At 57.5% G+C, this 23,859-nt stretch overlaps 4 protein-coding genes across 6 annotated transcripts in view; 1 reads left to right on the top strand and 3 right to left on the bottom strand.

Annotated features, from left to right (window-relative positions):
* Window positions 1-100: 100 nt before the first annotated feature.
* SPATA2L (spermatogenesis associated 2 like) lies at window positions 101-1,741 on the bottom strand. The gene is made up of 2 exons (XM_069793241.1): window positions 1,364-1,741; window positions 101-1,268 (listed from the first exon to the last, which is right to left on the bottom strand). Exons 1-2 carry the CDS (start codon window positions 1,697-1,699, stop codon window positions 369-371), a joined length of 1,236 nt encoding a protein of 411 aa, XP_069649342.1. The 5' UTR covers window positions 1,700-1,741; the 3' UTR covers window positions 101-368.
* On the bottom strand, window positions 1,571-6,690 carry VPS9D1 (VPS9 domain containing 1). The gene is made up of 16 exons (XM_069793240.1): window positions 6,524-6,690; window positions 6,249-6,321; window positions 6,027-6,119; window positions 5,749-5,911; window positions 5,498-5,609; window positions 5,275-5,337; window positions 4,904-4,956; window positions 4,725-4,812; window positions 4,417-4,502; window positions 3,820-4,304; window positions 3,520-3,649; window positions 3,243-3,436; window positions 3,071-3,152; window positions 2,699-2,803; window positions 2,065-2,211; window positions 1,571-1,700 (listed from the first exon to the last, which is right to left on the bottom strand). The coding sequence occupies exons 1-15, from the start codon at window positions 6,635-6,637 to the stop codon at window positions 2,136-2,138; spliced, it is 1,917 nt and encodes a 638-aa protein (XP_069649341.1). The 5' UTR covers window positions 6,638-6,690; the 3' UTR covers window positions 1,571-1,700; window positions 2,065-2,135.
* Window positions 6,691-6,774: 84 nt separating this feature from the next.
* ZNF276 (zinc finger protein 276) lies at window positions 6,775-15,425 on the top strand. 2 transcript variants are annotated; one of them, XM_069793239.1, is made up of 11 exons: window positions 6,775-7,032; window positions 8,728-9,037; window positions 9,152-9,204; window positions 9,795-10,292; window positions 11,299-11,377; window positions 12,571-12,651; window positions 13,069-13,179; window positions 13,256-13,331; window positions 13,764-13,881; window positions 14,129-14,228; window positions 14,666-15,425. In XM_069793239.1, the coding sequence occupies exons 1-11, from the start codon at window positions 6,810-6,812 to the stop codon at window positions 14,949-14,951; spliced, it is 1,935 nt and encodes a 644-aa protein (XP_069649340.1). In that variant the 5' UTR covers window positions 6,775-6,809; the 3' UTR covers window positions 14,952-15,425. The 2 variants fall into 2 exon arrangements, with proteins under 2 accessions (XP_069649340.1, XP_069649339.1); XM_069793238.1 differs by having other exon boundaries at window positions 8,725-9,037.
* The window catches only part of FANCA (FA complementation group A), a 38,969-nt gene continuing 30,456 nt past the window's right edge, over window positions 15,347-23,859 (bottom strand). For both annotated transcript variants that reach the window (XM_069793232.1, XM_069793233.1), the window contains 10 exons: window positions 23,673-23,732; window positions 23,183-23,287; window positions 21,804-21,916; window positions 20,847-20,988; window positions 18,795-18,857; window positions 17,553-17,658; window positions 17,078-17,153; window positions 16,541-16,682; window positions 16,065-16,157; window positions 15,347-15,605 (listed from right to left, as the gene is read on the bottom strand). In XM_069793232.1, coding sequence (XP_069649333.1) covers window positions 15,498-15,605; window positions 16,065-16,157; window positions 16,541-16,682; window positions 17,078-17,153; window positions 17,553-17,658; window positions 18,795-18,857; window positions 20,847-20,988; window positions 21,804-21,916; window positions 23,183-23,287; window positions 23,673-23,732 — 1,008 coding nt within the window. In that variant the 3' untranslated portion in view covers window positions 15,347-15,497. The remainder of the gene's footprint in view (window positions 15,606-16,064; window positions 16,158-16,540; window positions 16,683-17,077; window positions 17,154-17,552; window positions 17,659-18,794; window positions 18,858-20,846; window positions 20,989-21,803; window positions 21,917-23,182; window positions 23,288-23,672; window positions 23,733-23,859) is intronic.

Below are 23,859 nucleotides of genomic sequence, written 5' to 3'. Positions count from 1 at the left end.
CACTGCAGGCCCCGTCCCTTCCCCAGGAGCGGGCACGCTTGGGCCACTGCTCCCCCTGCATGTCCCCATTGTCGTCCCTCCCGTGACTCCGACAGGGCAGGAGGAGACCACCACAGTGCGAGGCAGCTGTGCTTTACTGAGATGCACCAAGCCATTTACAGCGGGAGCGCTGGGTTTGGAGCAGGGACCCATCCCCCTGGAGCCTTGGCAGGCTCCTACTGCTCCGGGGGCAAAGCAGAGCACGGCACAGGCACCGCTACCTCCCAGCAGGGCGAGTTCGGTGTCCCTCAGGCTGAGCGATGGCCGTCCCCATCCCCTTCCAGCCACGGCAGGGACGGGTGCAGCCAGCAGCAGAACCCCAAGGGGTGCTAGGACCAGGGAGCGGAACTGTCGGCCAGCAGCATGTCCACCTCTGTCCGTTGCAGCCAGAGCCGTTGCTGCCTCTCGCTGCGCAGCTCCTGCCCGTGGTGGTGGGTGCGGCAGGCCTGCCCAGCTGCGCAGGTGCTGGCATGGAGCTGCTGGCAGGTGGTGCAGCAGTAGGAGGGCAATGCACCCCGGCGCAAGCAGGAGTGCAGCTGGTAGCAGGGCAGCTCGGGGGCTTCCTGGCTGGGGGAGGTTGGTGAATTTTGGGGCTCCCCTGGCACTTGGGGGCTTCTGCTCCCTGCAGCCAGGGTGGAGAGTGGGCTGCCAGCCCCGCTGAGCTCCTGCTCCAGGAAGAGGAGAGAGGAGGAGGTGTCCAGGTTGGGGTTGCCCAGGGAGGGCACCGGCTCCTGCCCACACTTGCCATCTCTGTGGTGGTCCCAGCTCCTCCCAGGCACATCTTGAGCACCCCGTGGGCTGCCAGGGTCCCTCCATGGCACTGCGGGGGCTTCGTCCTCTCCCCCTGCGTCCTCGGGGCCAGCTGGTGTCTCCTGGTAGAGATCCACGCTGTCGCCACAGTTGGCAGCCGCCTCATGTTGCGTCCCCAGCTGCTGCAGCATCTCCACGCAGGCCTCCACGTCCCCGGCCAGCCGGCGTGCCTCCAGCAGATCTTCGGCGCGCAGCCGGCGCGGCCGCAGCCGCCTCACCACCTCTGCCAGGATCTCACACTCCAGCCGGCAGGCAAAGAAGCCGCAGGCGGCAGCGACCAGCTCGGGCTCGGAGAGCGGCCGGGTGACGGCCAGACAGTGCCAGCCACGCCGTTCATAGCCCAACCGGCCGAAGCTCCGCACCAAGTCGTCTTCGGGGAGCGCCGGGCGCAGCAAATGCATGTACGCACCGGAGAAGGTCTGTAAGGAGAACGGGGAGGGGGGGTACAGCTGGAGACGCCCTGCCGGCACATCCGTCATCCCCCTGCCGGTGCCGCCACTGCCCCGGTCCTCACCTGGACGGTGCCGAACTCCTTGCGCCAGGGGAAGAGGTAGAGGTTGACGGCCGCCAGCTCCAGCAGCTGGAAGGCGCCGGCCAGGCCCCGCAGCGCCGGTCCCGGGTCGGGCCGGTCCCGTAAGCCGCGGGCCAGCAGGACCGGGGCGTCCTCCTGCAGGGCCCCCAGCACCGCCGGCTCCCGCCGCAGCCGCTGCCCCAGCCGCTCCCCGAAGGAGGGGTCGGAGCAGGGCCCGGCGCGGCCCTGACGGAACTCCCGCTCCAGGCAGCGCCGGTACTCCTGCCGGTACTCCTGCCGGTGGAACTCCTCCTGCCGCAGCGCCGAGCCCGCGCACATCCTGGGGGTGCAGCAGCGTGAACCTCCCCCCCTCCCCAAGCCCCGATCCCGCTCCCCAGCCCCTGACACCCCCCGCCCCCCCCCCTTCCCCAAAGGCCTCAGCACCCGTCGCCGGTTCCGCTCCCCGCACGGCCTCGCCTTCCGCTTCCCGCGCCACGCCCACCGCGGGCTGCGACGTCACCCGGAGGGGCGGGGCCCCGCCCGAGGCTCCGCCCTCTCGGGCTGAGCTGAGCCGCCGCCGACAACGCCCCCTGGTGGATGGGGGGACACCCCCCCCCCCCCGCAACACGGCCCGGGGCAGGGGGCTTGGCCGGCCCCGGCCCCACGGGACCCCCCGATCCCACCCCAGGGATGGGGAGCAGTACCTGGCCGTGGGTGGAGGGGAGAGGGTTGTCCGTGTCGTCCCCCCCCCCCCCCCCCCCCCGCTGCCACCTCCTCACTGCAGGGACTCCACGTAGGACAGGGCGCTCTGCAGGGACGTCAGGCAGTACCCCTCCTCCCCGATCAGGTACCTGCACCGACACGGCCACCGCACTGTCACGGCCGGGACATGGCCACGGCCACAACATGGACACGGCCACTGCACCGCCATGGCACTGTCATGGCTAGGACACTGCCACAGCCACCACGTGGCCACAGCCACCACACCACCATGGCCACAGCATCATCATGGCTGGGCCACTGCCATAGCCACCACACCACCACAGCCATGGCAGTCACGGTCGGGACACCACACCGCTATGGCCACGGCACCGCCACAGCCACCGCACCACCACAGCACTGTCATGGCCAGGACACTGCCACAGCCACCACACCATCACAGCCATGGCGCTGCCACAGCCACCACACCGCAGCCCTGTGCCCACGGGAGCCACGACTCCCACCCAGCTCCCTTCCCCATGCCTCCAGCCCCGGCAGCCCTGTCCCCAGTACGGGGGGTACAGTGTACCCCCCACCCCAGGGATGCCGGTGTGGCCCGGCACCCCCCCGGTCACCTACCCCTCGTGGATGAACTCCTCCAGGGCGGCACACTCAGACAGCAGCTGGGGCAGCCCCGTCTGCAGCACCACGTAGGACAGGATGGGTAGCAGGTCGTCCGCCCCGCTGCCGCCAACGGGAACCGTCAGCCACGCCAGCAACGCCAACCACTGGCCCCGCCACCCCACCGGTAACGGCAACCACTGGCCCCGCCACCCCACCGGTATCGGGAACCAGCAGCCCTGCCACCCCACTGGCAATGGGAACCACCAGCCTCGACACTCCACCAGCAGAGAAAACCATTAGCCCCACCGCCCCCAGCCCCACATCTGCACCCTGGCCGTGGGGCTGGCTGCCCTCCGGGTCCCCCCCTCCCACAGCCCCCATACTCACATGGCGGCAGAGGCGGGGGTCCGGCTGTCCCGGGAGCCGCAGTATTCCTCGGCACACTCGCAGATGCCGCGCAGGGCTCGCACTGTGGCACAGAGTGGGAGCTGAGGGTCACCCCGACACCCTCCCAGCCCACCCGCCCCCTGCACCAGCATGGACCCCCTCGGCCCCGCACCGATGCACTCCAGCTTCCTGCGGGGACAGGTCTCCAGCGGGATGAGGCGCAGGTCCTTGACGGCGGAGCCATACGCTGGGCAGCCGGGGGCCGTCGGGAAGAGCCGGGAGGACAGCCCCATGTCGGCGGGGCCGGCGTGCCGGTGCTGCTCCATGCTCCGGGCCAGGGCCGCCTCGCGGGGCCGGTGCACGCTCCTGCGGGCAGAGAGGCGAGGGGCTGCCAGAGAGGGGGCCGGGGGGCAAAGGGGGGGCCCAGCCCAGTCCTGGGGCCACGGTACCTGTAAAGGGCCAGCAGCGGGGCCCAGAGTGGGGGGAAGAAGGCTTCCTCCAGGCAGGCCAGACACTGGTCCTTGCCAGCGGCGGTGTTGAGCCCCTCGAAGGCCAGCAGCGTCAGGGACAGCAGCCTGTCTGGGAAGGGCCGAGTTACGCAGCACGCTCGGCGGGCGCCCTCGAGACCCCCCCCATCCTTCCCACCCTGCACCCCAAGTCCACCCTGGCTAAAACAACGGGGTGTGGGGGGTCCCCTCCTCCCCCAGAGAGCCCCTGCGGGCCCCTCGACCCCGGCGGCGGTCCCTCACCAATGGCATTGTGGATGTCCCGCACGATGCCCTTCAGCTGTTCCGGCAGTGCCGCCTCCTGCCCGGGGCCAGCTAGGGGCTCCCCGGGGGCCCAGCTCTCGGGCGATGCCAGGAACCGCTCCAGGTCCTCGAAGGAGCTCTCCCGGGGGGTCTGGGGGGCTGTCACAGGCCCCGGCCAGCCGCTCTCCACCTTTGGTGTGCCGGGGCTGCCGTCGGCGAGGGGGGTGCTGGACAGGCTGTGCCGCAGCCCGGCCGGGCCGTGCTCGGGCACAGAGAACATGCAGTGGAGGCTGCGGGAGGCTCGGAGCCGGCGGCCCCCCGGCTCAGCGGGCAGCGAGCCCCCGGCATCCAGCGAGAGGAAGGAGAGGCCAGTGGGAGAGGCAGGAGTGGCATCGGCGGTGCCCTGGCTGACGGCCGGGTAGAGGCGGGCGTACACCGCGCACTGCAGCTGCCGCAGGAGCTGGGCGATGGGGTGCTCGGGGAAGCTGGAAGCAGAGGGAGGGGGTGGGCAGGGGGGGCCAGGGGCAGATAGGGGACACCGGCAAGTGGCCACAGCCCCCACGCTTCGAGCAGGGCCCTTGCCCGCCCCGGCGCTACCTGAGGAGGCAGGAGAAGAGCCCCGACACCAGGGAGAGGTCCGCCGGGCTCCGCTTCAGCCTGGCCTTCCATTGCCTCGGCCAGTCCTGGGGAGCATCAGCGGCCGATCAGTGGGGATGGCACGGCACCCTGCCTCCATGGCACGGCACTGGGCCCACCATGGAGCCTGGAGACAGCACAGCACCCTGCCCCAGCAGCACCCAGGGGTGTCAAGGCCTCTTGCCCCATGGCACCCAAGGACAGCACGCATCCTGCACCCACAGCACAGTCCTCTGTCCCCACGGCAGCAGCCTCTGGCGCGTACTCACGTGGTCCTGCTCGTACTCGAGGACGGCGGCATAGAGGGCCCTCTGCTCCTGCTCCTCGGGGGTGAGGGCCACGCTGCTGGAGAATCTCCTGGGGATGCAGCAGTGCTGGGTGAGGGCACTGGCCAGCATGGCCACCGAGGTCCCCACTGTGACATCCCCGCTGTGACATCCCCGCTCACCTGTTGGCAGCCTCCTGCAGCCGCAGCCGCCGCTCCTCCATTTTCCGCTGCAGCTGGGCCACGGCGGAGTTAAGGCTCCAGAGTCCCTGCACCACTGCGGCACCCAGCCAGCACCGCTCGCCCACTGCCCTCAGCACAACCCGCTGCCCTGGCACGGCCACAGCAGCCTGGGGGCCGGGATCAGCCCTTCTCCCACCTCCATCCCCCCAATCAGCCAGGAGCAGGACAGGACTGGGATCCCAAAAGCCTGTGTGGGATCGGTGCAGCCCAGGGACAGGGCACAGGCGCCTGGGCAGCGCGTGGGGCTCTGCTGGAGCCTGGTACGGCCGCGGGGCTGGCCTTCAGAGCTCTCCCCACACCGGGAAGGATACGGTCTCCTCCCGGGCCTTGGCGATCACCAGGTTCTCCATCATCTGCCGCTGCAGGGACAGCGTCTGTGAAGCAGGAGACGTGTTGGGGACACCTGCCCAAAGGCCATGGCCACCAGTGTGGCCAGTATGGAGCAGGGGGTCCCCCAGGGACCCTCTCCCCTCCCAGCCCGCCAGCAGCAGCCCTCCCCCCCCGGCCTCCCACCCGTCGGGGCTCCCCACTTGCCAGGGAGGTCTTCTGCAGGGCCTGGCTGGGGTTCAGCCGTGCCACCCGTGCCTCGTAGGCAGCCTTCAGCTTCTGGTTCTGCAGAGAAGCCTCCTCCAGCGGCGTGAGCTCCCTGCCGGCAACCAGCCCTCAGCACCCCACTGTGGGGCACGGTGACACGACCCAGACCCCCTTCCCTGCCGTGCCCCCCCCGGCTTGGGACCCCGGCAGAGCCCGGCAGACGCCAGCCCCCCGTGTCCGAGCCCACGTACTTCCGTGCGCTCTGCGCCTCGGCGATCTGCAGCTTCTGGAAGATCTCCGGCGGCAAGAAGGGAGAGAGCTTCCCCCCCTCATCCGAGAAGACCCTGCGATGCCTGGGGAGGGGAGCAGGGCCCCCGCTCCGCTCCTGCGCAGCTGGTTTTGCCTGGGCTTTCCCTGGGGAGGGAAGGACAGGTCAGCTGGCCCCCCTTCCCCTCACCCCCAAATACCAGCCTGGGACCCAGGTGGGGACCCAGCTCCCCGAAAAGGGACCCCACAACCCCCAGCTCACCCAGCGCCGCCGCGATGGACTTGACCCTCTCTAGGCACTGCTCAGCCAGCTTCAGCATCTTCGGGGTGTCGGGGGTCACCCCCTCACCTCCGTCTGTGGGGACGGGCAGGGTCACGGGGGGGGGGCACACCGGGCCTGCTGCTCCCACGGGCCTGCAGAAAGCACCGCAGCAGGGGATGGGGGAGCAGGCATGGGGGGGTCGAGGGGGGGGTCCTGCCCTACCTGTCCCTGCCGCCTCCTCCTGCAGGGCCTGGGCGATGAAGGCGATGCTCTTCAGGTACTCCATGTAGGCCTCCTGCCAGACAGATTTGGGGGGGGGGGGAAGCGCTGAGCCGCGGGACCCCCGGGCAAGGCGGGGGTCGTCCCGGGGACCCCCAGCCCCCGCAGCGTCTCCCATGGCCTCGGTGGGACCCCGACCCTCCCGGTGCCCCCAGGGCCGGAGGTGAATCCCGGGGTGGGTTGGGGGGGGGTCCCATCCCGCCCCGCTCCGCGCTCACCCGCGGCCGCCCGGCGCTGTCCATCTCCAGGGCGCCGCTCGCCGCCCTCATGGCGGTCTGCAGGGCCCGGCCAGCCCCGGGTCCTCCGGGTCCCTCGCCGCCCGCCGCGGCCATGGCGGCGGCCGCCGCCGCCGCCGCCCGGAACGACGCGATCGAGGCGGCGGCGCCGGGGGAACGCGGCGGAGCCGGACCGGCGGTGAAGTCCTCCGGCCGGCAGGGGGCGCTGCGTCGGGCGGGGTGGGGTGGGGCGGGCCGGGCCGGGCCCGCGGCGGCGGCGGCGGCGGAGATGAAGCGCGATCGTCGCGGCCGGTTCCTGGCGGCCGCGGGCGGCCCCGGTGTGGCGGCCCCTGAGCCCCGGCGGCGGCCCGGCACGGCGGCCCGCGGGACCGAGGCGGCGGCGGCGGCGGTGGTGGCGCGGCCCGAGCCCCAGCCCCAGCCCCCGGCGGGGTGGGCCCCGGCGGCCGCTGCCTGGACACGGCCCGCCGCCCTCGGCGGGGCCCCGGAGGCAGGTGAGGCCCGGGCGGGGCGGGCTCTGCGGGAGGCCGGGGAGGGGGTTAACCGGGGACGCAGCCCCGCGGGGGAGGCGGGCAGGCCCGGTTCGGCCCCGCCGCCCGGTTGCGGGAAGCCCCGGGGCGGGAGGGGAGCGGGGTCACGGCCGGTAACCGGCCCGGCCCTGGGGCAGGCAGGGGTCCGGCGGCCCTCGGGCACGGCGGGGAGCGGCGGTCCGGACCCCCCGAGTGGCCGGAGCCGCTGTCGGTCGTTCCCGCGGGCGGGAGGTTTCTCCCGGGGGAACGGAACCGCTGCGTGGGGTGGGGGGGGGAGCGGCGGGCGTGAGGCCCGGCACGGAGGGGCTTCTCCCCTCTACCGGGGAGCAGACCGGCCTTCCCGGGGCTCCGTGCTATCGGCAGACAATCGGGTGGCTGGATCTGCCCGGTGGCCAGGGCAGGGATTTGCCTGTTTGCGTGGCACGTCTTCAGTGCTGAAGAGCCGAGGCTCCCAGTGCCCGGTACGTAGCGAGGTAAGGAGAGGTTTCGGCAGCACGATGAGGCGAGCTGACCCTCCCCTCCGTCCTCCGGTGCTCTGCCGTCATCCGGCCCTGGTTTGGAGGCGGCCGACGGCCGAACATTTTGCTGTCAGCATGGCTGGAGGCAGGAGATAAGTTTGACCGCCAAACGGTTCAACGTTGGGTGTCAACGACAAATGGAGGAAGCGCTTGCACGTGCCTCTGGGACGGCACCTCCAAAATGCTTCCCCCAATGCGTGCTGCCCTTCCTGGGCTCTGTAGGTTGTCCCCGCCGGCGGTCTCCGGTGTGCAATGCGACCCCGAATTGCTCTGAAGGCCGTTCATGTGGTTTTGGTGATGGCTGGCAGAGGGCCGCAGGCAGGACCCTGCTCCCTCCCTGTCCCCCCCAGGTGGGGGGACCGGAGGGTTTAGAGCACAGCCATGTTGCACCAGGGCTGGGAAGAGGCCACGTTGGGGAGTTTTCCTCACACCGGCAGGCAGTCAGGGTGCAGCGGAGGGATGGAGCAGTGCTCCGCAGAGCAGAGATGCTACAGGATGGGGAGGGAGGTGGCCGGGCAGGCTCACGGGGCTGCCGGGCAGGAGAGCCGGGCAGTCAGTGAACTGGGAGCGGGAAAGACGCTTTACATCCTGCCCCGCTGCTCCGGGTTGGCCTTACTCCCCACCTCAAGAGCTTCGCATCTCCAGCTCCGCCGCAGGGCACCGTCAGGGTGGCTGAGAAATGGCGCATCTCAAAGGGGCTGCAAGAGCTGGGGCGGCTCAGGCTCGCAGCGGCTGAGGGACATGACTGCTGGCTATAAATACTTTAGAGATAAACACTGGGGAGGGAGAAGAACTACTTAAGCCAAGGAACAGTGTTGGCAAAAGCACAAATGCGTGTGAGCGAGCCCCGGGAACGCCACAGCTGGGAGGAGGTTCCTCCGCTGGGGCAATTGGGCGAGAAAGGCTGATTTTAGGGTCAAGCCAGTTGCAGAGCAGTCCTGATCTGCAGCGGGGGGTCAAAGGGAAGGTCTCTCTCTTCCTGTCTGGCTTTTCTGTGCTGGTGCTGAAGCCAGGGCTTCAGAGGCAGCCTGGATCAAGGGAAGGGGAACATCTTCCAGCACGCCAGTGCCTTCGGGCCATAGCTGGCCACCGTACTCTTGCGGCAGGCACCCAGCGGCTGTGTTCAATCCTTCTCCAGCAGGAATTGGCAGAGCTTTGAGCACTGGGTATTGTCGTCTCTGCCATGGGAAGTTCTCCTCCAGGAGCCTGCGCAATGCTTTCGGGAAGGTGCCTGTGATGGGGGAGAACTCAGAGAAGCAGCGCCGCGTGGATCAGGTCTTCTTCACCGACTTCCAGCGGCTGGTCGGCGTGGCGGTGCGGCAGGACCCCGCGCTCCCCCAGTTCGTCTGCAAGAAATGCCATGCCCAGTTCTACAAATGCCGCAGTGTCCTCAGGACGTTTATCCAGAGGGTGAACGCGTCTCCCACAGGCCACGTAAAGTCGAAAGGAAAGTACGTTGTCATTCTTTCTTCCCGGGAGTTATCAGGAGTAGTAAATTGCTGTGTGTTGGCGCATGGTCCCTCTGTAACCCTCAAGACCCCACTGTGCTTTTCTGGCTTTTGCAGGAATGGTGCGGGCCAGGCCCAGCCGGGCACAGAAGGAGGTGCCTCCTGTCTGGGTGAGTGCCTGCTCCTGGAGCTGCTTTCCTTTTTTTTTCTGTGATACCATCAACAAAGGGCTGGGTTTTACGGGTGTTGAGGAACGACCACCCGGCAGGGCGGTTCCTGCGTCCCTCAGCATGGGGACCGTGCCCTGGTCTGGCTTGTTAGGGTTCCTAGGGTTCCTAACCCTCCTCCCTCTGCCACAAGCTCTCCCCTCTGGCTTCTCGGCAGGATCCTCACTGGGCAGCAGCCTCCCCGAGCTGAGCTGAAGAGGCTCAGGCTCATGCAGGGGGTGCAAAGAGCAGAGTGGGTCTGGGCCAGCTGCCATCAGATGCTGGGGGGCAATGAGAAATACACTTTCAGCTATAAAATTAATGATATTGGCAGTCAATGGGAGAGCCCTCACCCCGGTCCATCTGGGTGCAGTGCCTTTAGGCTGTCTCCCACCCGCCTTCTGACGCAGAAGTGCAGTGCAGGAGTGGGTCTGCAGCCCTGTCCCCTCCCTGGAGGGGGGAGCGGGTCCCTCGCTGTCCCTCCCCATGGCTGGCTGTGCCCTTGGCTGGCCCAGGGGACTGACTGTGCACATGCTGCCTCTCCCCTCTGACAGTTGACCTGATCACCTCCAGCCCCCAATGCCTGCACAGCCTGGTGACGTGGACGCACACACACGCCGGGAGCTGCCCATTGGTGCCCAGCCTGCAGAGCGTGCTCTCCTCCGAATACTGCGGCATCATCCGTGCCGTCTGGGGCTGCGGGGACGGGCACGACTACGTCATGGATACAGATTCGGACTGTAGCACGGTGCTTGTCGACAACGCCTTGTCTGTCAAACGGGAGTGGAACAAGGGCACGGCGCAGCGCTTGACTGACAACGGGGCAGGGGCAGACAATGCTGAGGCTGTTTCTGCTCCCAAACCCCAGCATGCTCCAGTAAGGACAACTCCTTGCCAGCAGCCCACAAACAAAGGGACCACATCAGTGCCACTGAACGTGGAGAATGAGCCGCCGCAGAACAGGGATTCATCTCACTCGCAACTGGACAGCACGGCGTCCTTACAGGAGAAAGCCCTGCCGCAGCCCGTGTCACCACTGAGCAGTGCCACAGGTAAGGGATTTGCCTTCTGATCTCCCTCCCGGTCTCTGGGGAAGGGCAAAGAGCCGGAGAGCTGGCCCAGGGAGCAACAGTGGGGCTGGGCCCCCTCCTCGGAGACTGCTGCTCCTCAGGGAGGACGCAGACTCTGGCTGGGGAGTGCTGGTTGCTCAGAGAATTGCCTCTGAGCCTTGCAGAAGGGAAGGGGGAACACCGAGCTCCAGCTGGCTACGTCACACAAAGAGCCAGTCTCCTCACCCTGTGTGCTATTTCCCCCTCTGATAGAAGGGCTGAGACTTGGTCATTCATTAGCAGGCTGCACCTGGCTGGTGAGATCCTGCTGCCTTGCTCTTGCCAGGGGATATGTGCCTGCTGAGCGGTGCAGAACAGTCCCTGGTTCTCCAGCACCACATTTGCCAGATGTTTCTTTCTGCTTAATCCAAATCCAAACCCTGTCCGTATTCCGGCAAGGAGAGGTTTCCCCTCCTCTGGTGCAGGTGATGCTGAACAGCAAGAGCCCCTTCTGTCTGCAAAGTAAAGTTGCCAGGTGGGCTTGCTCGTGGGCCAAGTTAATGTAACGTGGGTTTACTATTGAACTCCCCCAAACACCACTTCCAGAAGAAAGGAATTAACACCCCTTTTGAGTTACAGAAGTTGGGCTGGGTTTAGCTCAGCCACAGGAGCTGTCTGCTGCTGTAAAGAGGAATGGCAGCTGGGACTTGCCTGGGGACAAGTCTTTTGATTACAGAGCAGGTGTTATGGGAGAAACCAAAAGATGCTCGTGGGAGCTGCAGGGTAAAGGTTCTCCTGTCCCTGGGGTGCAGGTAGAGCGGTCTCCAAGCACACAAGACACAGAGTTTGGTTTAAATAATCATTAACTTGTCACGGAGCACGTATTTTCACATGGTATGAGCCACACTGAGTGAACCTGGAGTGGTTGGTTTCTTCTCAGCAGCTGTCTTCGCTGGCTTGTTTTTGCTGCTTTTCCTTGTAACGCACCGTGTTCTCCTTCATTCCCTAGGACAGTTGAGTGGGAAGCAGGTTCTGTCTGCAACATCGGATGAGCGGGTAAAAGACGAGTTCAGTGACCTTTCTGAGGGGTGAGAGAAGAGTGGGTTTAAAATAGCCTAAATGTCTTCTTTGCGAGTATGAAATGACCCACCTCGGAGAGCTCTTTCTCCACGAGTGACCTGGCCCTCGAGGCCCCTTGGAACCGGCGTCCGAGGTGCAGAGCAGTGGCTCTGCAGTGCTTGTGATGAAGCTTATGCCGCTGACGCGCTGAACTCCCCTCCTCGCCGCCTCTGCTGCAAGGGGGCGGTTTGCACAGCGGCATGTGTGCGTTTGCACACGCGTGCGCTCTCTGTGTTTGTTGGCTGCTTCCAGCAAACCTGGTCCTGTTTTGGTTCCCCCCCTCCTCTGCTCTGGGGAAGGAACTGTGCAGGGGATGTGGGGGGCTTGCTCGGTCCCGGGTGCCACCGCTCCAGCCCCTCAGCCTCAGAGCAATTCCCCTTCGTGGCTGCTCTGGGCTGGGGCTCTAGAAGAGCGGTCAGTGCAGGAACGCAGGTGAGGGGTGGCACTTGGAGAAATCGCCCCGTTTGCTCATGGGGAGAGCGATTAAATGGGGAGTGGGAGGGACACTGGCAGCTTAGCAGTCTTTATGATCAAAGATTTGGCTAAATCCAGTCATTTGGAGTCTAAAGCACCAAATGGCCCAGTGCAGACTTACTTCAGTGTGTCAGCTAAAGCTGTCAGCTGTCATGTTAAAAGTGCTGCAACAATTTATTGCCTGTTTCCTGGCTTCAGAATTAATTGCTTCTTGTATGGCTTAGGACTTAAAAGGAGGAAAAAGAAAAACCCAAACCTATGTGGCTGCTACATATGAGAAAATACAGAATGACCTGCAGCTTAATTAACCTGTGCTGGACAATTATATTACATTCTTGCTTTACAAAATTACTTCTCCCCATATAGAAAGCAGTAGCAACATCCCTCAACAATGAATAGATCTTTTCAGTAACAGCCGTTTTTTGTTCTCCTGACAGTGGTTCAATTATTCTCACAGAGATCTAGTCCTAAAAGGACCCGATTTTGCTATTTGCTGTGTTCACCGGTGCTGTATTTGCTTGGGGAGATTACAGGGGAGGAGAACACGTGGAGCCTCGGCTGCCGTTGCCATGCTGTGGGGGAGATGGATTCATGGGGAATGAAGAATACGTAGTGCTGCTGCTGCAGACGCTAGTGCTGAAGTGCCAGCCCGGTGCTGCATCGGTAAAGGGCATCTTCTCTCTCTCAGGGACTTCTTGAGCGACGATGAAAATGAGAAGAGAAACGTGCAATCTTCAGATGACTCCTTCGAGCCTTACCCTGAAAAGAAGTAAGGGGCTTACTGTGTGGTTAGCAGAGCTCACTGTGGATGAGCGGAAGGGCTGGTGCCCACCTCCGCTGCATTTGTGCTGCGGTGGACTCGGCTGGGCCAACGTGATCGCTTTCCTTTATGGCCTTGGTTCCCTCCACGTCCCCACCTGGAGGTCACAGTGCTGCCCCAGCACCCGTTGTTCCCCAAGCTCCCCATCCGGTTGAAGCCAGGCCACATCCCTCATCCCCAGGCCTGGCACTAATTACTGCAGCTCGGCTCACGTGTATTTGATGGCGTGCATGCTCCTGCTTTGCCAGGTCAAGCATCAGGCTAAGCCGTCAGACCAGGTGTAACATTTGGGGACAATTAGGTGGGAGGACTAAAACCAAGATCACATATTAAACCACTGTCCTTCTTCCTTGTTCCTTCTTGAAGGGCTTCTAGCAAGAAAAGCGACAGCAAAGAAGCAAAGAAGGCAGAAGAGCCTAAAATAAGGAAGAAGCCAGGGCCAAAGCCAGGCTGGAAAAAAAAAATCAAATGTGAAAGGTAATAAGGAGCAGGCGGCGGCTGGGCAGCACCCCACGCTTGGCACGCTGGCTGACGGCAGACCTCTGCTTTGCAGGGAGGAGCTGCCTACCATTTACAAGTGTCCTTACCAGGGATGCACGGCTGTCTACAGAGGCGCGGATGGCATGAAGGTGAGTTCGGGGTTTGCTCCTGTCTCAAACCTCTAGCTTTCAGTGTTACAGAACAGTTTCCGTATGAGGAGAGGGATCTGTGACAGATGTAATTCACTGCCTAGCTCCGCAGGAGGTGGCAAGCCACTAAACGAAGCAGTCTGAGGCCTTTTCTGTGCTCCTAAAAGCACCAGAAGCTGCTCTGGCTCTGCATGCTCCTCCTGTTCTGGAAGTCTGCCGCTGGCTCAGCAGCAGCCCTTGGAACAAGCTCTGCTGTGTCCTGTTAAAGCCCTGCTGTCAGGGGTAGATTTGGATGCAAGTCTGGTTTTTCAGAGTGAAGCAGTGCTCATGCATGAGCCTGCCAAGACGGGGGTCTCATTTCTTTGGGGGATCCAAGTTTTTCACTGGGGAAAATGCAGCCCAGCAGTTAGAAGCTCTGTCCTTTCTTTACAGAAACACATCAAAGAGCATCATGAGGAGGTTCGGGAGAGGCCCTGTCCTCATCCTGGCTGCAACAAGGTGTTCATGATTGACCGGTACCTGCAGCGTCACGTGAAACTCATTCATACAGGTGTGTCCTGGCAGGCTTTGCTCCCAGCAGATGACGGGTGTGACATCCAACGATTTGTTGCACAAGACTGTGCGGGGTGTAAGAACGGTCTGCCTTGCCTGTAAACCTGTAACAGGCCATCACGTGGGGGCTGCGAGGCAGGGGGAGGAATTCAGACTTCACCAGTAAGTGTGGGCAGCTGCGTGTATGCATTTCATGTACTAAGAAATCAGCAGAATCAATGACTTTCTCCCTTTTTCCATTGCAGAGGTACGTAATTATATCTGTGATGAATGTGGGCAGACCTTCAAGCAACGCAAACACCTCTCGGTCCATCAGATGCGGCACTCGGGAGCAAAGCCCCTCCAGTAAGTGCACACCAACCATCCATTCATAGCTAAGAAAAGGGTTAGAAGGGGTAGTGAAGTTCTGCAGAGCTCTCACAGTGACTGCCCTCAGCACAGAGTAATTTTGTGATACAAACCCTGCCTGTAGCTGGCGGTGTCCTGGCTGAATCACTTTAAATGTTCATCCACGCGTGCTCCAGCTCCAGAGCTTCCCATTGCTGAGCAAGTCTTATGCCTCCTTCTACTCCTGTTGCCCTTCAGAGCTCAGCAGGTGAATGCTCAGCTACCAGCAATGAGCTGCAGGCCTGAGGAGGAGAATTGTGTTGCATGACTAAGGTAGTTGTAGGAGGTGCTCTGAGGCTGCAGTCATCTTCTCATGGGCTTACTCAGCGTGACAAAGAGCGAATGCCACAGCTGTGGTTTCAGGCTTGGTGCTGAGCCTCTGCTTTGCCTTGCAGGTGTGAAATCTGTGGTTTCCAGTGCAGACAGCGAGCATCGCTCAAGTACCACATGACCAAACACAAAGCTGAGACAGAGCTGGAGTTTGCCTGCGACCAGTGTGGGAAGCGCTTTGAAAAGGCCCATAACCTTAATGTCCACATGTCCATGGTGCACCCTCTGACCCAGACTCAGGACAAAGCCAAGCCACTGGAGCCAGAGCCCATTCTCCTCCTAAATACTTCAGGGACTTCAGAAAGCCAGGCAGTAAAGCCAGAAGTGACTGCACAACAGGAGCCCACCTGAGGGGGACAGGGAAGCTTTCCCAGTCCAGCCCTATAGAAACCATATGGCAGAGTGGAGATTTTTAATCTACATTTTAGTCTCCCAAAGAACTCAGTGGAATTAGCTTCAGCTTGCTCAGAAAAAGCTTGTTATCATGCTGTGATTCTCCATGCTCACGTCTGATTCAGCAGTGTTGTACTAAGTCTGTCTAATCCTAGGGGAATGGATGTTCGGCAGCACCCCTTCGTGGTCCCCCTTTTCCCCACGCACACAGTTGTAGAAGCAAAGTTGGCTGCTGCCCATACAGAAATGCCCTCAGGTGGCTCTAAGGGTACATAGGCCAGTGGAGCAACTTTAAGCAGACATTTTGTTTTGGAAAAAAAAAAAAAAAAAGAAAAAGATTCCCAAAGCAAGTCTAAACTGAAATTTGTAACCTACTTTTTATTGTAACAAGAGCTTCATGGTTATGCTTGTAATAAATTATTTACAAAGTAATTTGAAAGAAACAGCACTGGTGAGAAAGGTAGCACCTTGTCTGTGCCTTCCTCTGTAGTCAGGGTGTTCTGCTCAGAACAGGACCAGCTCTTCATCCAGCTCCATGGCTGCAGCAGGCCTTGAGAAGTGCAGGAGAGTGGCTCCCAGCTCTGGGTCAAGTTCTTCACATGTGGCCAGTAGCTGGAGAGAGGGCAAGCAGCCAGTATTAGACCTGCTTGTGCTTCCTCACAGTGAGTTACAGCAAGGCTAGAGCATTTTGCTGCTTCTCAGCAAAGTGCAGGTAAAGGAGAGGGAGGCTATTGCTGACTCGCACAGAAATAACACAGTCTCCTGGCTGACAAGGCCGTGCTTGTGGGAAACTGTAACACCTGCCACTTCACTGTGCTTGATATTTCCCCCCAAGACCAAGCATGAAGCAAGCAGTGGGAGCAAGACCACGTGAAAGCAGTGTTTCATGTTGCTGAGAAAGATGCAGCCCGGGAGAGGGAGGATGTGGCTATAGCACTGACTGAGCAGCAGGTGTCCTCCACCACTCCCAAACGCATTGTGGAAACACAGGCAGCACCAGTACAGGATCAGTGCCCAAGAAAGGCTATGCAGGCAGAAACACTGGGAGAAGAGGGAAAAATCTCAACATACCGGTTGTATGTTTCCAAAGCTTGGGGCAGGGCATCGTGGGATCACACTAAACAGGAACTGCCGGGCTGTGGAGATCACCTCCAAGGGATCCCCCTGGAGAACACAGAGAAGAGACATGGCCGATGAAGGCCAAGCACAGTGTCACTTTCAGGTCTTGGTCCCTGCCTCCAGAAGTGAAACAGGAGCCACTACCCCACACCTAGGGGCTATTCACAGGTTAAGCAGATCACTTGATCAGTGACTACATCCACCCTGAGGTCCTGTACAAGTAAGACGACAGCAAGGCAGCAGCACCGGCAGCTTCTCTCAGCCCTGAAGTGTGAGCAAGCTGCCTGCCTGCAAAGGCACCTGCACAAGCTACCTCTGCCTTGTACAGGAAGGTGGGAACAAGAGGGATGCTGCCAGTGGCAGGGGAAGGGATAAAGACTAGGATTCACAGTTAAAAGAGGAAAAAAGAGAGACTGAGCTTCACTCACATGCTCTGTGGTGTCTGGGCTTTGCCACAGCAGGTCTTTCCTTTCCACAAAGAGCCGAAGCAGCTGGATGTACAAATCGAGTGCCACGTAGAGGAAGGTCTGCTCTCTGGTGAGCAGCTCTTGGTGAAAGCAAGGGGTGAGGCTAGAGGAGGTCACACACCATGTCTGGTTAGCACTAGTTCCGTAGTAGACTCAAACACAGAAAGACACAAGGCAAATGCAGCTGGTGCTCTTGCTGCTGTCCATTTTACAACTCCTGTTGTGTGCAGGGCCATCCCGCTGCCAGGAGCAGGAAGGCAGCCAGGGACACTCCTGTTTGGAGCACAAAGCTGAAAGGAAACTTCTAGCAAAAGATACAGGGCTCCTTAATAGCAATCCTGCTATGACCAAGTATTCTCTCCTGCACAGCTAAGGTAAGAGCTCAGCTCACCTACAGGCCAGCAGTACAGTTAACTCTGTGCCAGCTGCTGTATGTGCAAACCATCAGCCGCATCCACCCTCACCACCACCTCCCTTCTGAGCCCAGGACAATGTTACCTGTAGAATGCAACAGGCAAGAGCCGGATGTGACCATTTGAGGCTGCACTGCGCAGGATGCAATATTTGCTAGGGTCTGCAATAGCCAGAGAGAAATACTCAACATCTTTAGTGGTCCTCACGCCACCTTGCATACTTCTACAGCAGCACAGGGGCTGCACAGTTTCCTTCCAGCCCACAATAAACACTAATGCTTGGGTGTAGTGACCACTGAGAGAAGCAAGCTGCCCCCTCCGAGGCTTTCTCTACCAGAGGGAACAACAGTGAGTTTCAGTCATTCCTGACCATCAGCTGGGTCACCGTACTGCAGGGTAGAAGCAGGATGTTGTCAGCTTTTACTCAGGCAAGTATTTTTCAGGCTGCTTACAAAGGCCCATCAGTTCCTTACAGGTACACTCATTAATCAAAGAGCTGGGGCATGCCTGTCGAGCACTGAAGCTCACCTTACCACCCCGTAGAGGCAGGACTCGCTCACCTTTCTCTGCTGAATGGAAGAGAAGGGGCCAGGACATGCCCCTCTCTTCCAGGCACTGCAAGATCGCCAGTGACCATTCCAGAGATGTCTGAAAATCCACTCCTTCCTGGGTGTCAGAAAGAACAGGTCTAGTTTGTTTTAGGCTTTAGTTGCATCAAAAGCAGAAAGAAACCCCTCATAAGAGATTGTGTACGTGAAGTGCTCAATTAAAGAACCTGTACAAATTTAGCCCAAGTCTTTCCCCTCGCCTGGCAGTCCAGATTCCCCATGGGCAATCAGGCACTATAGTGCAGTGCCTTCATCACCAAACCAGGCCACCACAGGGCTCAGCTGAGAATGATTTGTGAAAGAGGGGGATGTGGCATCAATGAGCAACTGGCTCATCACCAGCAGTACTGAGCACAGAGCCACTGCACATCCTGCACCGACCCCACCCTGCTCCCCAGAGGAGTTTTTTTCCCCTCTAACCCATCTAGTGACAGCATGTCTTGGGAGTGGGTTTTTTTGCATTACTCATTTTCCTGGGAATAACCTCCCAGATCTGTTTGCTCAAGATGTTTCTTTCCTCAATGACTCTTCCTCCAGACTCTCCCAAAGACAGACTACGAGACCAAATTATTACTTTTAACTTGAATCTGCTCCCCAATCCGATCTGTTAAGTGACTACACAAATGGCTGCACTTCAAAGCTGAGAAGACAGCAAAGGGACAGAAACAAGCATTCACAGGCGGCAGGATGCTTGGGGCAGACAGCTGCTGGAAGAAACTTGTCATCTTTACTCCTTCATTTAATAGCATTAAATCATATGGAAACTAATGTTCCTCCTTGCTGGGGACCCCTTTCCTGTGCAATACCATGTATGTTTCCAGCCCAAGGAAAAAAGTCATCTAGCAAATGTGAAATGCTACACAAAAGCTAAGAGAGAGAGGTGAGGTTCCTGTACTACCTGGGAGGTGTAAAGTCTGAACAGGGAACTGAAAATAGTAAGTCACTCAGGAAGATAAATAAAAGCTACCGTAGTGAAAGAAAGGGGAGATAATGTCAGTTAGAAGAAAATACAGGTTTAATCTGATAGGAGCAGAAGGGCTTTCAGCAGGCTCTGTCTGGGATGTTGCTGATCCCTTCCTTCTGGCAGAACAAGCTACCAGCCTTCACAGTACTGGTACAAAGTATTTTTAGGCAGCAAACCAAGCTGATCAGACACATTTAGTGTCATGAGAATTCCCTCAGGGCTGAATTTACCTTTGGTGCTATTTTTGCTGAGATGAGATCCATGAGTGAGAAGAACAGCAGAGAAACAAGAAGCTGCAAGGAAAAGAGACTGCCTGTTAGTTATATCTGTGGTGGTGACTCAGAACTTGCGCTTTCCAATCAGGAAATAACATTTCACTGAGTGTGTTCCCAGGATGGACCTGGATGAACTACAAGCACTGCTGTTCCTTCCAGGTGAAAGCAGCATGTTTAAAGACAACAGACTGCAGCCTGACATCGTTCATTGCTTCTAAGGGTAAATTCCACACTGAATTCACTGTTCTCAAAGCAAGGCTCGCTGCAGTCAGCAAGTCAGACAACAGATGACAACTTCTCCCAAATACAGGTAAAAACCGAGTGAGCTACCAGAGGTGTGAACCTGGAGCAGAGCTAATGTTGGTCCACAGCCAGCATGCCACCAGCAGATGCTCTGTAGCCTCTCATCTCAGAAAGTGCTTTGTAATCCTGGCCTGACATACACTGGTTATCGTTTTTCTGGATCCCTACCACAAAAATCAAAGGATGCAGTGGCTTTGTGATCCTGGGAAGTTAAAGTAACTTGATTATTTGTGCTACTAATCCAGTTCTAGAGCTAACCCTCCTTTCTTTACCTATCTCTGAGAAAGGAAAGGGCTGAGCCAGACAGCACGTTCTGTGCACAGCACGTCTGTTTGCACATGCACAACAGTCAGGCCAGGGCAGGGAACATGGCAGCGAGAGACCTCTCACTTCAGCTGACAGTTTTCCAGAGGCACAGACTGCTGCATGTGGATGAATCAAATAAAAAGGAGTGGCACATGGTGGAACAACTGGGTTCCTTGGATTTAACTACAGTGTCTCATCCCCCAAAGGTGGATAATCCCACAACACTGCCCCTTCTGACAGAGAGAGATTTGCCCTTTAATGCTGTCTGTCACCTGAAGGGATTCAGCACTTGACCTCACACCAGTCCTGTGTGTGGGACCAAGTCCCCACCACAGAAAGATCTGTGCGATCCCACCGATAGTGCAGCAGTAGATGGGGGTCTGAGCTAAGGCCTGAACACGCGGCAGCCGCTGTGTCCTGCTGGGACCCCAGTTACACTCAGCCCTCCCACTGTTCTCACTCTTCCTGGCATCCTCCTCCTATCTCAAGGCAGATTTTTGAGGTGAAAGCCGCTGTTATTCCACATGTACTAAATGCTCACTTCAAGTCAGTGACACCAGTTTCTGACTAGCAGCTTTTGGCTCTAGACCAGTATAAACAGTGGAGGAGTCAATCCCGTAGCAAGAGGAGCTGCTACCATAACTGCTGCCTGGAGCAATAAAACTTAAGAGTAAATAGTAAAGCATAGGTCCTGGTTCAACACTATTTACCCGTGAATGTCTCAATACAAGGACACTCCCCATGCTGAGCTCTGGTCCCAGCTATCCCCTGGAAGACCAACAGACAGAACTGCTGGGCAGCACCCCCACTTCCTCTTCAGCAGAGCACTTCAGAGAATTCCCGTGCATGGAGAGCACTGAAAATGGCAAAATGGCAGAGGCGTTTCCTGAAACACACTTGGGAAAACCCTCAGGAAATCTGTTCCTGGGATTCCCAGCACATCTTCCCAGAGCCTTAAAATGCCTGCACTCCTGTCTCACGAACTTTCCATCTCCTTAACCGCCCAGCCAAGTTGCCTGAGCTAAAACCCACAAGGGCTGCTCCTTTGTTAGAGGGCGAGGTGATCCTGGCATGCCATGAACTGAGCTCTCAATCTCTGCAGCGTTCTCTCTAGCTTCAGTTTTTAAAGCAGCTGTTTAATAGTCCTCTCTGACTTCACAGAGGAGCCAGTATCTGAGTTAAAAGTTTAAGTTTGGAACAACTTTGCCTCTAGGATAAGTATTTAGCAACTGGTAATTTACAGCTACATTTTATCAACTAGCCACCAGCAAGATTTCACAACAGCGTTTACCAGGGATACAGCACTATCTCAGGACAACCATTTCTCAGTTAAAGACATTCTACTTCCAGTTTTCAAGCGTAGGGAACAGCAGACATTTAAAATGCATCCAATCTTGCCTGCTCTGTGTCAGTCCCCAGCCTCTTCAGTGCATTTCTCTCCCGTCCATGTGGTGACTGCTGTTGAATAGTACAATGGAGGAAGGCAGCTGAAATCCAAGGAGGGCCAGAGAGAGGGAAAACCATTCCTGAAGAAAGGAAGCTAGGAAACAAAACCAGCATGTCATGGTTTTGGAGGAAAAAAATAAATGGAAAAAAAAATTATAGCTGTGAACGAGGACGAAATCAGGGGCTTGGGCAAAGTAAGTTTGTGTAAGTTTGTGATTGGAACAAAAAAAAAAACCACCCACTTTTTTTTTTCCCCTGCAGTTGGATGCTACATGGAGACAGTTTAAAAAAAAAAGAGTCTAGAAAAAGACAGCAGCATTCTCAAATCTCTTTTATCAGAGGTTGGACAGGTAGTTAACTGTATATGCTACTATGGCTAATGTGATTATTACATTCAATAACCTGCAAGGAGATTCTTATACTAAATTCCCAGCTTTTGAAGAAAAGCTGCAGGACGCTGAACAGACAGCGTAACAACAGGTAAAGAAGGAAGCATGCAGCAGAGAAGCAGTCAGTAGCTTCAGATCAGAGATTCTCTAAATCCAGGGAACAAAGGGTGCAGCAGCTTGAGCAAATGACTCAACACTGTGCTAAAGGCTATTTCCAGTGTTTGTCTAACAAGGATTCTGCCTTCCAAGTCTCCTCTAAAAAGATTCTCTTTGTCTTATGGTGAAAGACTCTGACCCATATTACACAGAAGGCCAGACTAAATAATTATAATGACCCATTTTGAGTTAAAACTCTACAATGGAATCTGTATATAGCTGTCCTACAAGCCTCAGTCCACATTACCATTTCATACTGCCTGCTGAAATTCAGCCTGCGTCAGAGAGCAGGCCTCCTGGGCACTGATCCCTCAGTGAGTGGGTTCTCCTGCCTGCAGATCCACACTCGGTTCCTCATACACACCTGGTAGCTGAGGACTGCCGTTCCCTCAGTCTTTCCAGTTCTTCTGCAAGTGGAGCCCCAAAGAGTCTCTTCCACTGAGAGCAAAGTACTGGCTGCAGCCTCGGCCACCAAAGCTAGGAAGAAAGATGGAAACCAGCAGCATTAGTGGTGGCATACTCAGTAGTTGTTTGCAGTCAGGTATGCATGCTATCTCAGCCAGGTACTCAGAGGAAGGGTTCCCCCTGCCCTCCCCCCTGCCCTTAGTGAAAAAGTCCAAGTTGTACATACACACTGTGATTTGTGACTGCATTCATACCACGGTGCCCTGAAACTCCTCTAGTAGGACCACTCATAATAAAGGAGCTCAAAACTCAGCTGTTCCACAAAGGTGATGCACATGCTTACCACATGCAACAAAAACATGTATCCCCATGTAAAGCAGTGCATGAAGAGTTACACACAGGAGAGAGAAAAATCTGTGCTTTATGGACTATTTGGTTGCTTGGCATGTGTGTCCTGGTTTTGGCTGGGATAGAGTTAATTTTCTTTCCAGCAGCTGGTATAGTTTTATGTTTTGGGTTCAGTATGAGAAGAATGTTGATAACACACTGATGTTTTCATTTGTTGCTAAGTAATGTTTATACCAAGTTAAGGATTTTTCAGCTCCTCATGCCCAGCCAGCAAGAAGGCTGGAGGGGCACAAGAAGTTGGGAGGGGACACAGCCAGGGCAGCTCACCTAAACTGGCCAAGGGAATATTCCATACCATGTGACGTCATGGACAGTATATAAACTGGGGGGAGTTGGCCAGCGGTGGGGAGCAGATCACTGCTCAGGAACTAACTGGTCATCGGTCAGCGAGTGGTGAGCAATTGCATTGTGCATCACTTGTTTTGTATATTCCAATTCTTTTATTATTGTCATTTTATTATTGTTATTATCATTATTATTAGTTTCTTCCTTTCTGTTCTATTAAACTGTTCTTACCTCAACCCACGAGTTTTACCTTTTTCCTTCCGATTCTCTCCCCCATCCCACCGGGTGGGGGGAAGCAAGTGAGCAGCTGCATGCTGCATGCTGGCTGGGGTTAAACCACGACAGCACGTAACAACCAGCCTGACCTATAGTGCATCTGAAATGAAACCAAGACAAGTCTCCCAGCTTCTCACTCTTAAACAGCCTTTGTTCCACTTCTATAGTGACACTCCAAAAACAAGGCTGCATGCCCAGAGCTGGGACCAGCAATACCAAGGGTACTAAAACACTCCGCAATTTTCCAAAGGCATGAAGAATTACTACCCCCACACTTCACAGTTTACACTAAATGAAGGTTAAAACAATTGCTCTGAACTGGTACTGAATTTTCATCTAGCACTCTTCAGACAAAATAAGAACAGTTACCGCTGCAGAGAAAAGCACAATGGGACATCTGGTTTGACATGCTGTTAGAACATCGTTGACCCCTTCTGCTGATTCTTCACAGTCCAAGCTGGCATTAAGCAGGCCCTGGAAGAGGATAAATTACAAGATGACTACACACATGTCTCTGCTGCTTTGAAGTACCTCACTAAGCCATGTGTAAACTAATGAAAAATAACTGTAGGGGTCAGCATGGCCCAGCAAAAGAAGCGTGTGCCCAACAGCTTCTCCTTCCCCCACCAGCTTTGCTGTATTGTATTAAAATTAACCTCTCCCACTACTTCCTCCGGCTACTTCTCTTCATTTTCCTGGGTTACTGCTCTTCTTTTTGTAATTTACACCAATTCTTAAAACAAGGGTACAAATAGCACATCTCATTGCTAAGAATAGCATATAGACTGATACCCTGGTAAAGAAACATCTACTCTGGCTAGCACAGACAATGGAGCAGAATGACAAAAGCAGCAGTTACCCTGAAGAAGTGAGCGGTGATGTCATAGGAGAGTGCATACCCTCTGGAACAGACATTCTTCTGTGGGAAGACAAGGAGAGGAAAAAAATTAATTCCTTCCCTTTTGAATTATGATTTTCTTTGAATATTCTGGGTGTCTGACACAACAGGACTCATAGCACAAAATCACCCTGTGAGATCCTGAGTA

This window comes from Haliaeetus albicilla, chromosome 10, assembly GCF_947461875.1.
Source record: "Haliaeetus albicilla chromosome 10, bHalAlb1.1, whole genome shotgun sequence".
Taxonomy (NCBI): domain Eukaryota; kingdom Metazoa; phylum Chordata; class Aves; order Accipitriformes; family Accipitridae; genus Haliaeetus; species Haliaeetus albicilla.
This window is presented reverse-complemented; position numbering and strand designations above follow the sequence as displayed.

What these genes read in the sequence shown, in the direction of transcription:
- SPATA2L (XM_069793241.1), bottom strand. Translation starts at nt 1,699, where the DNA reads ATGTGCGCGGGCTCGGCGCTGCGGCAGGAGGAGTTCCACCGGCAGGAG. An exon ending in AGGAGTTCGGCACCGTCCAG is followed by an intron (nt 1,269 to 1,363) that starts GTGAGGACCGGG and finishes TTCTCCTTACAG; the next exon opens with ACCTTCTCCGGTGCGTACAT.
- VPS9D1 (XM_069793240.1), bottom strand. Translation starts at nt 6,637, where the DNA reads ATGGCCGCGGCGGGCGGCGAGGGACCCGGAGGACCCGGGGCTGGCCGG. An exon ending in ACCCCCGCCTCTGCCGCCAT is followed by an intron (nt 2,804 to 3,070) that starts GTGAGTATGGGG and finishes CGTTGGCGGCAG; the next exon opens with CGGGGCGGACGACCTGCTAC. An exon ending in GAGGAGTTCATCCACGAGGG is followed by an intron (nt 2,212 to 2,698) that starts GTAGGTGACCGG and finishes GTGTCGGTGCAG; the next exon opens with GTACCTGATCGGGGAGGAGG.
- ZNF276 (XM_069793238.1), top strand. Translation starts at nt 6,810, where the DNA reads ATGAAGCGCGATCGTCGCGGCCGGTTCCTGGCGGCCGCGGGCGGCCCC. An exon ending in AAAAAAATCAAATGTGAAAG is followed by an intron (nt 13,180 to 13,255) that starts GTAATAAGGAGC and finishes TCTGCTTTGCAG; the next exon opens with GGAGGAGCTGCCTACCATTT. An exon ending in GAGGCGCGGATGGCATGAAG is followed by an intron (nt 13,332 to 13,763) that starts GTGAGTTCGGGG and finishes CTTTCTTTACAG; the next exon opens with AAACACATCAAAGAGCATCA.